The sequence below is a fragment of the Lissotriton helveticus genome, chromosome 6, assembly GCF_964261635.1.
Source record: "Lissotriton helveticus chromosome 6, aLisHel1.1, whole genome shotgun sequence".
Taxonomy (NCBI): Eukaryota; Metazoa; Chordata; class Amphibia; order Caudata; family Salamandridae; genus Lissotriton; species Lissotriton helveticus.
The window spans coordinates 1,944,693,518-1,944,710,377 of NC_136067.1; the positions used below are offsets into that span (position 1 = coordinate 1,944,693,518).

Here is a 16,860-nt window from a genome sequence, read left to right on the forward strand (position 1 = left end):
AGAAAAGGAGTGGAGAAAGATGTGAGCGAGATATGGCAGGTGTGCGCGCTGAAATGGTTTTATGGCTGGTTGGGCCTAGATGCTATCTTGCTCGGCCACTGGGAGGGAACTGACCTAACGAGTTCGGCCTGGGGCAATGGTTCTAACTTGTACTGGGGTCAGGGAGAAGTCGATTAAGGAGTATGTGTCCTTGTGGAATCAAATTCAACTGGATTAAGGCCTATGTAAAGGGCAACATGCAGCTAAGGGTTTAGAAGGTAAATGACGATTTCGAGGTGAAATCGTCACTCGAATATGCCGAAAATACATGTACTTGATGTACTCGTCATTCTCGGTCTTTTGATACCAAATTCGTCCTATTTCGACGAAGTTTTTATTCTCGAGTCCAGTACTATTATATGAATCCAGATTTTTCAGAACCACAAGCCAAGGTAGCCAGCCAAGGCCTAATCCTAAATACACTTTTAAACAAATAGGGCAAATGAGTGCGCTTTGTTGCTCAATTTCAAAACATAGTGCCTGAAAGGCTATAATTGTTTAAAACTGTTCTAAATGGGCATCATACAAATATTCTAAAACTACATTTTCTTCTTAGTTCTTCAAACTAAGTTCTCCAAACTAGTTCTCCAAACTAAATTGTCCAAACTAAGTTTTCCAAACTGTTGTGGCTCCCACTGAGAGTGTTGTTCTCACCATGCTCTTCTATAAACTCCACCTCATGGTCAAGATGTTCTTGTTTCAGTAGACATGTTGTGTTCTCACTATGGAGGTTCACTGCTCCTTGGTCCTGGGCCAGCGTCACAGGAAGCCTCTAGGATAAAGCACAGAAAAATATAATCCATCAACTGGTCAATTTCAGCTTTGAAAAGGCATATTTTTTTAAAACACCTCATCTACCAGCGTTCATGAAATACTTGGTTCCTTGAAACTATGTGACACTTTCGGATCGCATATATTTTGCCACCTTTTTCTGATTCGCGAGCTCCTATGATCCGCTTTACAGCGAGTGGTGCACCATGTAATTTAATTACTGCAAACTTCATTGTTTCAGGGATTTGTGCACACTTTGGGACACATTTGAATCTGGTAAGGCCACTTAAAAACAGCGATTGTGGAAAGAGTGCGTGTGTGTGTGTGTGTGTGTGTGTGTGTGTGTGTGTGTGTGTGCATGCATGCCTGTGTATTTACATTTATGTGAACATATTCATAAATATATATGTGCTTGCTTAAAGTGTTTAAATATGACTTTGCATATTTTTGTGTGTATCTAAATCTCTGCACATATGGATACACACACAAACATATATATGTAGGCTCATGTAGAGTCTCATGTTTAGCCTCAAAGAATTCCTGCCATGCAGTGAAAGGTAGTTGGACATATTAATGTGTGTTATAGGGTCCAGTGTTTGGTTTTCTCCTTGTGTGGCTCCTAGCTTGAGGCAGTAGTCAACAGCTGTGGAGGTGGGACACAAAAGGGGATCAGGACAAATGGAAAGATTAATCAACTACAGTAACAAGCAACTGGCATAGCGTGCAGGTCTCGCCCATGATAAAAGCTATTGGCTTTACAATTGCTTGTTTTCTTTGGCATTGCCCACATTTTATTTACAATTTACCAATTGAAAATGGCCATCGAGCATCTTGGAACATCCCCATTTCAGATGCTTTCCTTCATGCATTCCATAGCAGCATTTGATTTTTCCAGATGTTGTGTTTCTCTGGGGTTGTTTCATGCACCATATATCTCTTTTGTACGGTGCACACTGTGAACCAAGTCCCCTCTAGGTGTCTGGGTGAGTTCAGCTTGTCAGTGGGTGTTCATGATGTGGCACAACTGAAAGCTCTGGAGTTGGACTTGCTAGTAGTGTTTCTCACAGTGCCTGTCATTGGTTCACAAAAGTATTCAGACTAAATAGTCATCCAATCTTTGTCCTTAACACACAACGCAATCGTCACACGTGTCATTCGCCATTACTATTTTGTGTGAAAGTGTGTGAAGAGAGATACAAAGCTGTTTAAATATTGACAGGGCCCAAGGTAAATACAATGCTGTGTTTACTGGTGAGGAGAGAGTGCGTGTGTGAGAGAAATGGCATGGTGAGGGGAGGTGGTGCAGGGAAGTAAATGCAAGGTCAGGGAGAAAAGATTTGTGAGAAATGTAGATGGTGGATTCTGGAAAGACAGGGGAGAGCAAGGGGGTAAGCATCTAACAGAGTGAATAACTGCAGAGCAAGGTGGTTTGAAGGACTGAATAGGAGTGACTGAGACACTCTTATGACCTTTCAGCGATTTTAGCAATATTTAATTCTGTCGCTGATTTTCAGAATTTGGGGCCATATGTATCAAGATATCCATTTGCGATTCTCAAATAGCGACTTTTAAGAAATCGCTATTTGAGAATCGCAAATGGGTATGTATGTACAAAATCGCATTTTTTTGCAATTTCTTAAAATTCCTTAATTGCGATTAGCAAATTGCAAATCGCAATTAAGGAATACTTTCCCATTCATTTCATAGGAATTAATGGGAAATTATGCTCAATTTGCGATTCGCAATTTGCTAATCGCAAATTGAGAATAATTTCAAGGGTGCAGGGGTGTCCAAAGGACACCCTGTTGCACCCCTGAAATATGCATGGGTGCACATGTGGCGCACATACATGCCCCAAGGGCATATGTGTATGTCACATGGCACTTTGAAAAATTAAAAAATGTGAATTTTTGAAAGAATTCGCAGCTTACCACCAACTAGGTGTTGGTGGTAATTTGCGATTCCTTAAGGACATTTTGCAAATTTTTTTTGCTTCATACATTGCATTTAAGGAATCGCAACATTTGCGATTCCTTAAATGCAATTGCAAAATAAGGAATCGCAAATTTTGCGATTCCTTATTTTGCACAAGATTTTGCTTAATACATACCATGTAGCAAATTTGCATTCGCAAAGGACGAAATTCTGCGAATTTCGGCCTTTGCGAATGGGAATTTGCTTGATACATATGGCCCTTAAACATTTTCAGTTCTACATATTGGCAACAATCATTCTTGCTGCTCATTTATCAGCTAACAACCTTAGGGTAAAGCCAAAAGGTTAGACTTGTTTTTGGTGTATGCACTGGTACTGTGTGATTGTTCTTGAGAACCTCAGGATGGGTTAAAAATGACCCTCTGGGTACTTCAGAGGAATTAACAAATGACATTTTTTTCTGTCCATTATTTGTTGATGAATAGCATTTTAGTTAAAGCTGCTAAATGTGTTTTCTTCTTAAATAAACTTTGTGTTTTCAAAATTAGTGTCCTGCCTCTTTCATTTGGCCTTACTATGTCATAATAGTGATAGAAGAATGCCACAGAATGCATACATGCCAACATTTTAGAAGAGGAAGGAGGGTGATTTAAATAAAGACACTTGGGAGAATGTATTTCCCCCAAAGACGTCTATTGAAAGAGAGGCAATTTCAGGCGGGAGACAGCCAAAAGAAAGCCATTATTCATAATGCATGGCAGACACGGAATCTCCCATTTTGTCAGTGCCCTCGGGGGTGTCTGCAGCCATTACAACAGGTGACTGCCATAAGTGAAATTGTGTGCCCAAGACATGGCGCTAAGCGTGCTGTCCAAACCTCCCTTCGGGCCTGCTCTCTCTCGAGGGGTCAAAGGTTAAACCGCTTACTTTTTAATAGTCTACGTGATTTATGGTCGGGGCAGGGGAGAAGGGCACAGGCCTGAGGCCACGATTCTGCTCTGCAGTTTCAACGCTGCACATGTGGTTCTATTAATGGGCGTGATTGTTTAACCCTTTCAGTTCTGGTTATAAACTTTGGAATAAATTAGCATACTCATTTGTAAATACGACAACTTACAGAACTGCTGATATTTACAACATTGTTTATACGTAGGTGTGTGTTTAGGTATCTTAAGTATTTATTAACTCGAAAATGTACTTTTTATATTTAATTTGCATAGTTTGAAAGTTTCTATTAGCACCAAAGTACAGTTTTTGCCTTATACTGGAAGTTTCCGCCTTATAACGAGAACTCACTTGGACTCCCCTTTAAGTTCCCACTCGGGTTTTCATGTGAATGTTAGTAACTAGCGGGGTGGAGACTCACTTAAACAGAGGCTCACTAGTGGGACCCTTAGATTCCCCTCAGAAATGAGGAAACGCCAGACGAATTTGTAATTCCACTTCCGGTACCCACAGTAATTCCTCATTTTGGCCCCCACCGAACCCTCACCCACCCTCAGGTTTCTTTTGAAAGATTTAGCTTTTTGGGAAAGAGATGAATACATTGGAATTGTGGAAAATTCTTTCGGAATTGAAGTGGGTCTTGTAATGAGGTCCTTTAAGTTAAAATATTTAAGGGTCAACTCCTTGTAGAGAACCTTACCCAACTTTAAAATAATGAGAAATGTTTTCCACGACATAGGATGTTAATGCTACCAATTATATAAATCTTCTTTTGTTTAATTGTAGTTATTTGATATTGATATTGAAAACGCAGAAAGTATGATGTGATGACGAAGGCTGCCGAAACGTGACTTGCGGACACTACAGATGATGTCTTTGTGCATTCTAACAGTACACACGTTTCAGAAAAGAGCCCCGACTCAGAACCAGGGCCACCATTGGAGCTAGAAGCATCTGAAATTTAAAAAAAAGTACTGAGACACCTCATATTTGGGGACCTCCATCACTCCTACCTACCATGCCTTGTTGAACCCAGCCTACATGGAGTATACCATGTCCCTGCCCTCAGCCCCACCGAAATTCACAAATAGAAATGGTACCTGTTTTGCAACAGGGATCTCTCCAAAAGGTAGTATATTGTTAAATGTTAGTGATGAGTCTTAGTGGGTCATTCAAAGGTGCGTGGTATCAGGATATCAACATCAGAATATCACCTGACATCAATCTTGTGTCCTAAATACTATTCACTAAAATATTGCCCCTCATATAATCAATCAATCAGGAGGTTTGGCTAATCACCTGATAGGGTATCCTGGCGCTTGCACATGCCGGAGGCTTATTCAAACAGCAAGGTCTTGAGGGCCATTCGGAATTCTGTCAGTGATGTGATGGTCCGGAGTTGCGTGGGGAGGCTGTTCCAGGTCTTTGCTGTGATGTGGGAGAAGGAGCGTCCTCCACTTCTCCTTAGGGGCAAGAGAAAAGGAGGCAGAGCATAGTCTTCTCAGCAATTGATGGAAGTTTAGGCAGTGGTTAATGTAGGTTGGTCCTTGGTTGTGTAGAGCCTTGTGTGCATGGGTTAGCAGCTTGCATTGGCTTCTCTTCTGTTCAGGGAGCTAGTGGAGTTGCATGACGTGGAAAATCTACTGCCAATTGGGCAATACTTTGGTAAACAATGTGCAGGACATGATATTTATGTGACCCTATTATATTTATATGTAAATTATTCTGGCATACAACCTTTATGAGAAGGGTGGCATGTGAACATCTGCCAAAATTTGTCAAAAGGTCTTCACCTCCTCCTTGTGGTTGCACCCCCATTTAGAGGTGGAGTAGAACTATTGCTGTCTCCACCATCGGACTTCTCTTTGCAGATGGTGAACCATTGCAGGACCTCTGGCTCAATATCTTCAGAAGGACTTACCTGCCCTTTAGGCCAGGGCTTCCAACATGTTTGTTCCTTCCAGGACTGTCATCGCGAAGCGTGGCAGGCCCTGGCACGGAAAACAATACATATCATATACACACTAGAAGAAAACTTCCAGTGCCTGTGGGACAATTATATTTAGTTTTTCAAAAAGACAGCACCATTTTGCAAATGGGCCTGCTAAAACATGGTGACCAATACGCATTGAGCATTTTTGTCAAAAGTGCTCTCGTCATGATAGCAGAAGCCCTTTTGGCAACTGTACGCCACAGTATTTGCTGTAAGCTTTAAATTTAGTAGACTGCTGCTGAAGGAAGCCTCTGCGGGGACAGCTGTTTGGCGGTCCACCAAACTAACCATGTATGGGGCCCTTAGACATTAGATTAACGCTTCATGTTACAGAGGTAAATCGTCTCATGCATCACACAACATAAAGATCGCCCCTCACTCCGCCCATATTGCGCCATAGAAATCTCACCAGCAGTAGTTATTTGAGCATAAAATGGGCCAATATTGGTCCCTAAGGTGAATGTACACGTTTTGAAGGAGACACAACTACTATATGAGAATTGACTTTGGTGACCAGAAGGGTTTTTTTTGTGATTTAACATTAATTGAGTTGAGGGCGCCCCTTCTAGTTTCCATCTCGGGTCCTATTTTTTGTACAGTGGGGAGAAGATTTGAGCCTGTTTGGGTTGAAGAAGATGTGTGGTTAACTCTTGTAAACTTCAAATGACCTACTCTTTGTAGTTCACTGGATCTACTCCTGGCTCACAGCCAAAATTCAGGAATACTACAGGCGAAAATCTTTGTGAATTGGGCTCCATGTATAGCACAGACATAGGCAGAAATATCTAGCTGAACCTCAGTGATTTCTTTAGATGTAGTAGTATATGAAATAGTCCTACTAAAGTAGAACTTAAAATACGTAAAAATGCCTTTGTGAACTGGCTGAGTTAGTGCTCAGTATTTGTGAGTGTCACTATTAGAGGACTATATTACATAATCAAAAATGCTTTTTGTGAATAGGCCAATTTTTTCAGGATCTTATAAAACCTTACCATGAATTTCAATGTATATATATTTATGCATAGTTGTATAAAAAAATTAGTGTGTTCTATGGGTTCTACGATGATGAAGGTCAGCATTTTTCCAATGAAATTGATGTTTTGCCATGTCTGGTAAGATACACGGACTCCTTTGTGACAAGTGCATGTACTCAAAATGCATCATCCCATCAGCTAGATGAGTCCCCCTTTTCACTCTTTTATTTGTACTCCAGGGGTTCCAGTACTTCCCATGCACCTCCTTCTGACTTCTCTCTTTTTTCAACTCCCTTTGGACATGAAGAAAAACTCTGACTTCATTCCTGCACACTACTTCTCCATCACTTCTTGGATCCTTCGTCCATTCAACCTCTCTCTCTTCCTTCCATGTATCATAACTTTTTTATTTTCCTAGTAAAATGTATTGTTATCTTGCCATTATTTCCCTCCTCCTAAAGCTCTGAACCATAACATCTGCCTACCCCTTCCCACCTTGCCCATTTCATTCTCTTTCAGAGTTCGGATGCTTTGTGTATTCCTCCTCCTTTCTATGTCTGGTTTATGATCATGCATGTCACTACAGACACAGAAGAAAGACTATCCCAATCAAATGTCCCCTCAAGTCATTTTCCACGCCTTTAATTACAGAAGTGATATATTGTGCCGGTATTGCTGTTTTGGGAACTGTAAACATATACATTGTTTTTACACCTTACTCTAGATTCAATCCAAATACATAATGCCGGAATAGAATAATTTATTAATTTCTTCATTTATACTATGATTATTCTTGTTTTTGTTAATTTGACCATCAGTTAACATATATTTGTCAAGCAAGTATTCTTTTATCAGTTTCTAGTTTAATAAGGATTTCATTCATTATGGTTGAGATGTGAGTGACATTTCATTAGCTCAGATTGTGGCTCTATTTTCAAGAGTTACTTATCTGAAAAACAGGGCTCTTGTTTGCATTGGTCATTCCTGGCAGTGCATTCTGTAGCTGTGAACAGGTTTCCCTAAGAATTCCTTTGACACCCTCAGAGCAACAAGGGCAGATCTGAAAGAAAATATGTGAGGCATTGTTAAGAAATAAAGAAACGAAATGCCCCTACCAAGTTTAACTAAAAAAAAAAAAACAACATAAGAAGACAAAAGTAAGACATAAGCATAGAAACCATGGATGCGTTAAAGACTCAAAAGTTATGATTGAAAAAGTAAATACACCTCTACAGCAATGAGGCAACATTGTCCAGTGTTAATCAATGTAGCAAGCCAGAAAACATCCCAATAACATCAAAGTCTTGGAACCAAATCTCTAGTAGCAAGGGGGGGGGGTTACCTTCTGACTTGAGAAGTGAAGATATTACCTTCTGACTTGTAAAAGAAAGAGAACATTTACTGTTGAATATACCAGGAATCAGTGCTGAGTGCATTGCGGGTGTCTACAGCTATAACCCACCTAGGACTAAAAAGTTATCAGGTATGTTAGTTAATGTCCATTTTGCAGCTGTTCAATGACACAATGTTCATGACCTGATTGCTGCTCACAATCCGTACATTATTTGTTTAATTGAGAGGGTCACCGTGGCCTTGTTTGAAGCCATCATGTGAATAATAATTTTATAGCTTTCTTCTCTAACCACACTCAAAGGCAAAGAGAAGCTTTCCCTATTAACTTAAGAGAGCCCCTAAAGGGGACAACACAAATCTCTGGAGGAGGTCTTGGTTAGGGTTACAACTGCTTCCAAGGGATTTACTAGTCTATCGATCGCCTTCAGCAGATTCTGATGACTGTCTCTTTACTCACTAACCATTTATCTTATATTGTTGTAATAAATCCACTACCGTTCAATTATGCAAACTATATATGCATTTAGATCCACCTTCAATACCCTCCCTGTGAGATACCTCAACCTGTTCCCTATGTTTGTAGTAATGGACAGCAAGACCTATACCACTCCCCGGAAAGGCAACACATTGAGTATTGAATGAACAAAGATACAGCCGGTGAGAAGATCACCTGTAAGCAAATAAAGCTTAGTGGTGATATGAAAGAAATTGTGGTAAACTTTGTGTATACATAATTTCGGCCTGTGTCAGGGTCCGAAGTCAGTTTCTTGTGTAAGAAACCTTGGTACAAAACCAGTAAAAATACAAAAGGCGAAGTTCTCTGTTTGAAGCAGTTTAGGTGGACTGAACCAGGTGGTGGAAGTCATCTCCAACAAACACAGTCTGCAAGTGTGTATGGTTCAAATTAGTGATTGAGCAAGCATGTAACTAGGTCATATCCCAGGCTCTGTGTAACATGTCCATAGTATGCATTCATGTGTGCATGTGGTATTTGTATGGCTTGAACCTGGTCAAAAGGCAGCAGAGAGCTTTACAGGATCAAATGCATGCATGCAATCAACGAACAATAGCAGGGCTAAGTGTTATAGGAGGGAGAGGAAGCTGGGTTCTAGGTGAAGTGCACTGTTAATGCATTGTGATATAGTGTTCTTTAATGAGGGTTGTCTTTAATTCTATACTAAATTGGAGCAGTGTTGGGCTGGTCCTGGTGGATATGGTTGCTTTTTCATATTCTGGTTGAACAGTAGGGCTGCTGCTCGTGATGACTTGGTAAATGATGCAGCTGTTTTTGAAAATGGTGCGGACCAACAAAGGGAGCCTAAGGAATTCATTCAGGATGGGGGTGATGTACTTATATTTCTGCAGGCAGTGAATGAGATATGCTGCAGATGCCCTTATGGTGAGCAGTTAGTAAGTTAATGGAGAAAGGTGCAAACACCATCCAGTTGCAAGAGCACAAGGGCTTGTAATTCAGTCCTGAAGTTGCTTTCTAGAAGAAATGGTTTCACATTCTTTGGAAGAGAGCGCTGGTACCAGACTGTGCTTGTTTTTTTGGGAGAAACATCCTCAAGATTGAGTTTGGAGTCCATGGAGAATCCAAGTGACTTGGCTTTCAGTGACACTTGGTGTTTTAAGGGTCCATGTCATTGAGTTAGGTTTGTACCGTTCCTCGCTTGCTGTGTTGAGCTTTAGGTAGGTGCTGCACATTTAGGTTCCAAATGAGGTGCAGTCAGTGTTTGTGGAGTTACATGTCTAAAGCAGAGGAGAATTTAATGTAGAGTTGTATATCAATGGCATATTGTTGAATCCTTTTGCTGTTATCTGTGAGTCGGGCCCCAAGAACTGTAGTGATTGAATTGTATAGAGAACATTATAGAGCCCTCTACATTTCAACAGATTGCATGTTTTATGTTAGTTATGTTTTCTGTTTTATCATTCATTTTTTAAGGAATTTGATGAATATAAGCTTGCAGCTAAATAATACCTAGAAGGCTAATTTTTTCGAACTACTATCATAATGAAGACATCAATGTCCTACACTACTTTATAATATTTTTTCTTTAATTCTGAACAAATTTCTTAATTTTGCATCTCCTGTAAGACCATCTTGCACTTCTGTGAGTTGACTGTGGAGATTTACAGTATTTTGTGTCTTTGACAGCCCTCTCTTAGCCTTTGAGGGCTGTGTGGGGACAGATGACAGCCTTCTCTGAGACTTTGAAAGCTGTGTGGGGATAGACGACAGCCTTCCCCCAGTCTGAGAAGGCTGTGTGGGGCAGATGACAGCCTTCTCTCAGTCTTTGAAGGCTGTGTGGGGACAGATGACAGCCTTCTCTCAGTCTTTGAAGGTTGTGTGGGGCAGATGGCTGCCTTCTCTAAGTCTTTGAAAGCTGTGTGGGGACAGATGACAGCCTTCTCTTAGTCTTTGAAGGTTGTGTGGAGACAGATGACTGCCTTCTCTGAGACTTTGAAAGCTGTGTGGGGACAGATGACAGCCTCCCCCCAGTCTGTGAAGGCTGTGTGGGGCAGATGCCAGCCTTCTCTCAGTCTTTGAAGGCTGTGTGGGGACAGATGACAGCCTTCTCTTAGTCTTTGAAAGCTGTGTGGGGAGAAATGACAGCCCTCTCTTAGTCTTTGAAAGCTGTGTGGGAACAGATGACAGCCTTCTCTCAGTCTTTGAAAGCCGTGTTGGGACAGATGACAGCTCTCTCTTAGTCTTTGAAAGCTGTGTGGGAACAGATGACAGCCCTCTCTTACTCTTTGAAAGCTTTGTGGGAACAGATGACAGCCCTCTTAGTCTTTGAAAGCTGTGTGGGGACAGATGACAGCCCTCTCTTATTCTTTGAAAGCTGTGTGGGAACAGATGACAGCCCTCTCTTACTCTTTGAAAGCTGTGTGGGGACAGATGACACCCCTCTCATAGTCTTTGAAAGCTGTGTGGAGACAGATGACAGCCCTCTCTTTGAAAGCTGTGTGGGGACAGATGACAGCCTTCTCTCAGTCTTTGAAAGCCGTGTGGGGACAGATGACAGCCCTCTCTTACTCTTTGAATGCTCTGTGGGAACAAATGACAGCCCATCTCTTACTCTCTGAAGGCTGTGTGGGGACAGATGACAGCCCTCTCTTACTCTTTGAAAGCTGTGTGGGAACAGATGACAGCACTCTCTTACTCTTTGAAGGCTGTGTGGGGACAGATGACAGCCTTCTGTTGGTCTTTGAAAGCTGCTTGGGGTAAGATGACAGTCCTCTCTTTAAAAGCTGTATGGGGACCAGATGACAGCCCTCTCTCAGTGTTTGAAGTCTGTGTGGGGACAGATGACAGCCTTCTCTCAGTCTTTGAAGGTTTTTATGTATTTTACTTTTCTATGGCTCAACATACTGAATCCTACTTTACACTAAGTGAAACACTTGCACGCTTTTCAGTTAGTGGTACTTACAACAGGGAGCACGTTACCACTATCAAATTGATTAAAAACCGTCATTATTAATTATCCAATCTTAAAAACTGAGCGATTGCCATTTATATTCTGTATAAAGAGAGGCGGGATTTCATGAAAATCACTAGCAGCAGATGTGGGATAGTATTTGGCTGAGGAGTCTGGATCTGTGCCTCCCATCTATAAAGGGTACATGTGAAAGTACTTTATTTAGACATTGGAAGAACTTCTTACAAGAAGCATGGCGGATTGGATTGATCCATGGATGTAGCTGAAGAATGCATGTTCCTGGTAACCTGGCACAAAATAAGAGCCGCTGAAGTGGGATCCTTGAATAACCCTCTATAGACAGAGCTTTCACGCTCTGAGAAGCTGACCGCTAACGTGTACCTTCAAGAGTCAATCAGCACGTTAGGCTTGACAGATGCCTGGAACACATCAATGGGCAACTCAGCTTTTAAGAAATTAGTAACCAAGACAACAAGACTAATTTCATTAATAGAGGACAAGAAAGTGCTATCTAAATGAGCTCACGGTTGGGCTGTGCTAAATAATTATGATGTTCTCAAACTCCAACCCTATCGCAAGGATGGTATAAAAATCGCGACCATGGAAATATTCTTGCGGCTCCGCATGGGAGTCAGAGTAATAAACTCGCTTCTTCCACCTTGGGACAGAAGGGATGGAGACCAGCGCTGTCGTTTGTGCACCAGTGGTATGGAGAACCTTACCCACATCATATGCATCTGTGAGAAGTTAAAAGACCTACAGATAATGTTACTGAAGCCATTCTTCAATCAGCACGGTCAGGTCTTGTAGGCAGGCAGGTATGCTGTGCTTTAATCCATGCTTAGTACAGCTAAACTGCTTCCTCATAAAATTCTTTGCACTGACGGCAACAAAGCTAAAAACAATCTGCAATAGTTACATCATTGGGAACTCTTTGAGTGAACTTGTGACTGCGGCTCTCACAAAGGAATTTGGAAGCAATAGAAACAACAAAACAAAAAAAAAAACAGTCGCTACAGATCGTCTTACTTGTCGCAAGAGAACATCTCGCCAGTTCAAAAGAAAAAAAGAAAAAAAAGAAACAGGAACTCCTTATTGAGCTGCCATCTAATAGACCCAGCGCTGTCTGCCCTAGGGACACATGCACTTTTGTCATTATCTTAAAAGTTCTTACATATACATAAAAATGCTTTATTTTAAACTCTTACATTTTTTTTATATTTTATACTCTTTTAATGCAATGAGTTTGATTTTATTGTTAAATGTATTGTATGCAACGGTTTTAATTAATCATGCATAATAATAAATAAACTATCCGTGAGGGGACAGATGACAGCCCTCTCAGTCTTTGAAGGCTGTGTGGGGACAGATGACAGCCTTCTCTCAGTCTTTGAAGGCTGTGTGGGGACAGATGACAGCCTTCTCTCAGTCTTTGAAGGTTTTTATGGATTTTACTTTTCTATGGCTCAACATACTGAATCCTACTTTACACTAAGTGAAACACTTGCACGTTTTTCGGTTAGTGGTAGTTACAACAGGGAGCACGTTACCACTATCAAATTGATTAAAGACTGCCATTAATAATTATCCGATGTTAAAAACTGAGCGATTGCCATATATATTCTGTATAAAGAGAGGCGGGATTTCACAAGAATCACTAGCAGCAGATGTGGGATAGTATTTGGCTGAGGAGTCTGGATCTGTGCCTCCCATCTATAAAGGGTACATGTGAAAGTACTTTATTTAGACATTGGAAAAACGTCTTACAAGAGGCATGGCGGATTGGATTGATCCATGGATGTAGCTAAGGAATGCATGTTCATGGTAAGCAGAAGGGTTGTGCTAATCTGACCTCTATTCGCTGCAATTCTGCAATTTAGGAGGGAACACATGGAGCAATGTGGAATATGCTACTTGGCTCATCATGGGATCTAGTACATGGAAATGCTCTGGTTCCCATCAGTGTATGTGGTGCAGGCTATAAAGCCCTAAAATAAAATGAAATGGAACAATAAGGGATGCATTTTGGATAAAAAGGAAACAAATGCACGATATTGTGCAAAATACAGTAAGTTTTTGTATATTTCCCTGTACAAATCTCCTTTGTAAATGATATGTAACTGCTTCGTTGTCATCGCAAAAACTGTCCAAATGTGTTTTTTATCAACACAGTAATTGAGTCTCAAGTTTGTACTTATTGGGGTCTGCTTGTAATTATACAATGAAGAGCAAAAGTTCAACATAGAATAATATGTAATCAGGACAAAGAACAGTGCTGGTACATAAAATATTTGTAAAATTGAATCTAAACCAATGACCTTGAGCTTTTCATTTTTGGTGCACAATCATCAAGAATGCACATTAGTAAATGTAAATGTAAATGTAAATGTAGTGGACCCCGCAATTGCTACAGCGGTTGCCTCTTGCTGGTGATGCCCAGTGGCAACCAACCGCTGTCCTGGGACCCTGGGAGCGGCCTGAGACTTGGAGGTATTTCAGCACGTCTTTGCCCCTGTGCAGAGCGAGGCAATTAAGCCAATGGAGTCGGCCACAGCGGTAACTATTGCACAGTGGCCTAATTCCTCCACCCCCCTCTGTACCCAAGGATGGCTGTGACTGGGGCGCGTGCAGTGCATGTGTGTGCAGTGCTGCAAGGAGAGCCCAGGCAGCAGTTTCTACCAGTGACCGGTGGCCCACGTAGGTGGAGCTGCGGGCCACATTGGAACAGAGGCCATTGCGAGTGCTGTGTTGCCCTGAAGATGCCGGGGCTCCCTGACCCAGGTCTCCAGCCGCGATGCTACTTTTGCACCTGACCGGGCCTGCCTTGCAATTTGTTTGATCACTAGACTGCCTCCTACTTTGCCACTAATACAGCCACAGACCGTGAGACTGCTCAGGGTGAAAAACGTGTAGTGTGGGACTGTCGAGTGGCCATTCACGTTGGAAGTTCTCCAGCGGTTCGGTTTTGGCCCGCGTTTTCTATCATGGGCGCATCTCCTGTAGTCTGATCCTCTGGTCCAGGTGACTGTTAATGGTGGTGTGTTCTTGGCGTTTCAACTCCTGCTGGGCTTGCGCCAGGGCTGCTCTCTTTCCCCCCTGATTTTTGCACTGGTCCTGGAGCCCCTAGTGGAGTGGGTGCGCAGCAACACTCTGATTAAAGGACTCTGATGAACGGAGGAGTGGGAAGATAGGATCTCCCTATTCGCTGATAATATCTTACCTTACATTGCTGACCCTACCCACACCCTTGACAGGATAGTAAACAGGTTCACTCTGTACTGCCGATATTCTGCATATGCTATCATTCGGGAGTGCTTAAACATGTACCTCCACTACCACACATACACATACTCTCACTCATATAAACACAATCTCACCTGCACGCATGCACACAACATACATTTTAAATCATTTTCTACTTACCTCTGCTGCCAGGGAGGGTTATATTCCAGCTAATTGTACTCCTTTTTTATTACACTAATAGCAAATAATCATTTATTATTCACTATTATTGTGAATATTATTTCTACAGAAAACAATGATTTGGGAGATCCAACTGATGTCCATAAGGATGAGCTGCCCCTGTGTTCCACGCACTGATTTTGCCACCTCTGATGCCAGGAGTCGCAAATGCAGTGGCAGGGGTTGCAAGGAGCAAGCCTGGGGTCACAGCTGCGACCCCTGGTGACCCCTAAATGATGTCCATGGTTCTTCGTTGGGCTAAGGAGTCCCTAACAGAGGTTGTGCTTCTTGAATCATAACCACTCACTGGATATTAGAATAGGTTTCATGTCTAGCAACAAAAATCAAACGATTAGATCTTGCCTCTAATGCCTTTTTAGTTCTCTGACATTGTAGGCCTATATTGCTTGCTTGTCACATATCACAAGTTGGAATAATATCATAATTTCTGCTGTAACAGACCTATTTTCAGGTCGAGCCTAACAGCGCGCATGCGCTGCTCTGCGAGGCGTGCTGTATCTGCTATCCGCATTGATCCCGCCCCTCACTTTTCCTTGGTTCCCTTTGATGCCTTTCTAAATCCGGTTCTTTTGTGTGGCAAATGGGTCACATTAGTCCCTCCTTTCATAGTTTGGGTCACGCCCATGCAACACCAATAGCTAAATCTTTCAGTAAAGCTAGACCTATTGCATTGGAAATGCGTGTTCCTGTTTTAAAACCACACAGAATCACCAGCTCCATGGGGTTTTACTGCCTTACTGTACCCCCTGCGCTGAACAGGTGGTAAATTTATACGCAGGTCAGTGGGTTGAGTAGGGTTGGAGGAGGCTGTTAGAGACTTTAGGGGAGGAAAGTAGAGGTTTATATGTTTTAGAGGGGGGCATCATAATATTCTCCGCCTTGGAAACAAATGTGGAATGAGGCTTCTCGGCTGTTACAGCTAAAAAAAAACTCACGTGATTTGGATAGAAAAATAATGTCTGGTTGTCCCACACCCAGTACAATTAGGTGAGGAAAAACCTACAGGTTATAATCAGGCAGAGTAAAATTAACACATAATAACCTGCGTTCATTTCATTCAGCCAATTTATACCGAGGGCCTTAGTTGTATTTCTTCCTCGTCTTATCTACTTGGTGGGAATTTGAATGACTTTGTCTGCAAAATCATCATTGTTTTAGCACAGAGGGAATTAACAATTTACTATTTCAAAATCACCTATTTTTGTGATTCAACATTATCCTAAGTGAGAATACCACAAAATGAGATTCAAAAAATATATACAGATTGTTTAGGTTACAACATGTTTACATTTGATACCTTAGACACTACGAAGGCAAATGTTTCTGGAACTTTCTAGAAACAGCTTATAATTGAATTAAAACCCCCTTGTCACTGGATAGGTCTTTTTGTGCCAGTATTTTCATTATCAGTAGATTTTTGCTTGTGGGTTTATTGCCTCTGAAGGTTTAGCAGAGACCTGTATTAACCTACTATTCTTTATTTTTCAGGAGATCGAGGTCTAAAAGGAGAAAAGGGTGACCAGGGAGACAGAAGTGATGCTGGTAAGAAAACCTTTTCCTATTGTTTTAGATACATTGTGCTTATGCATTTTACATGTAATTAGGTACTTAGAGGTTCTTTTCCAGAACATCATTGTCTTTCATCCATTCTCAAGCATCATGTTATCCATATTGTATACAATGTGGGTGGTTTGCGTTTAATATTAACATGTGAGTGTTAGTATAGTCAACACATTAAACACGTGTGTCAGCGCACCCTGAGGGGTGATGGTAGTAGCGGTGCTTACATTTTGTCTAGAAGGAATTCACAGTTCTTTGTCTGTTGCGTAAAATGACGTGTGCTATTCTGAATTTGGAGTGGGCAAAAGTTACGGAGTTGGGTGTGGCACCAGAACGTTGTTTTCGGAATAGCGTTTGACAT

At 41.6% G+C, this 16,860-nt stretch overlaps 1 protein-coding gene across 1 annotated transcript in view; it reads left to right on the forward strand.

Moving 5' to 3' along the window:
• SCARA5 (scavenger receptor class A member 5) overlaps nt 1-16,860 on the forward strand; it is a 1,132,578-nt gene that overhangs the window by 939,013 nt on the left and 176,705 nt on the right. The window contains exon 6 of the mRNA XM_078649946.1: nt 16,428-16,481. Coding sequence (XP_078506072.1) covers nt 16,428-16,481 — 54 coding nt within the window. The remainder of the gene's footprint in view (nt 1-16,427; nt 16,482-16,860) is intronic.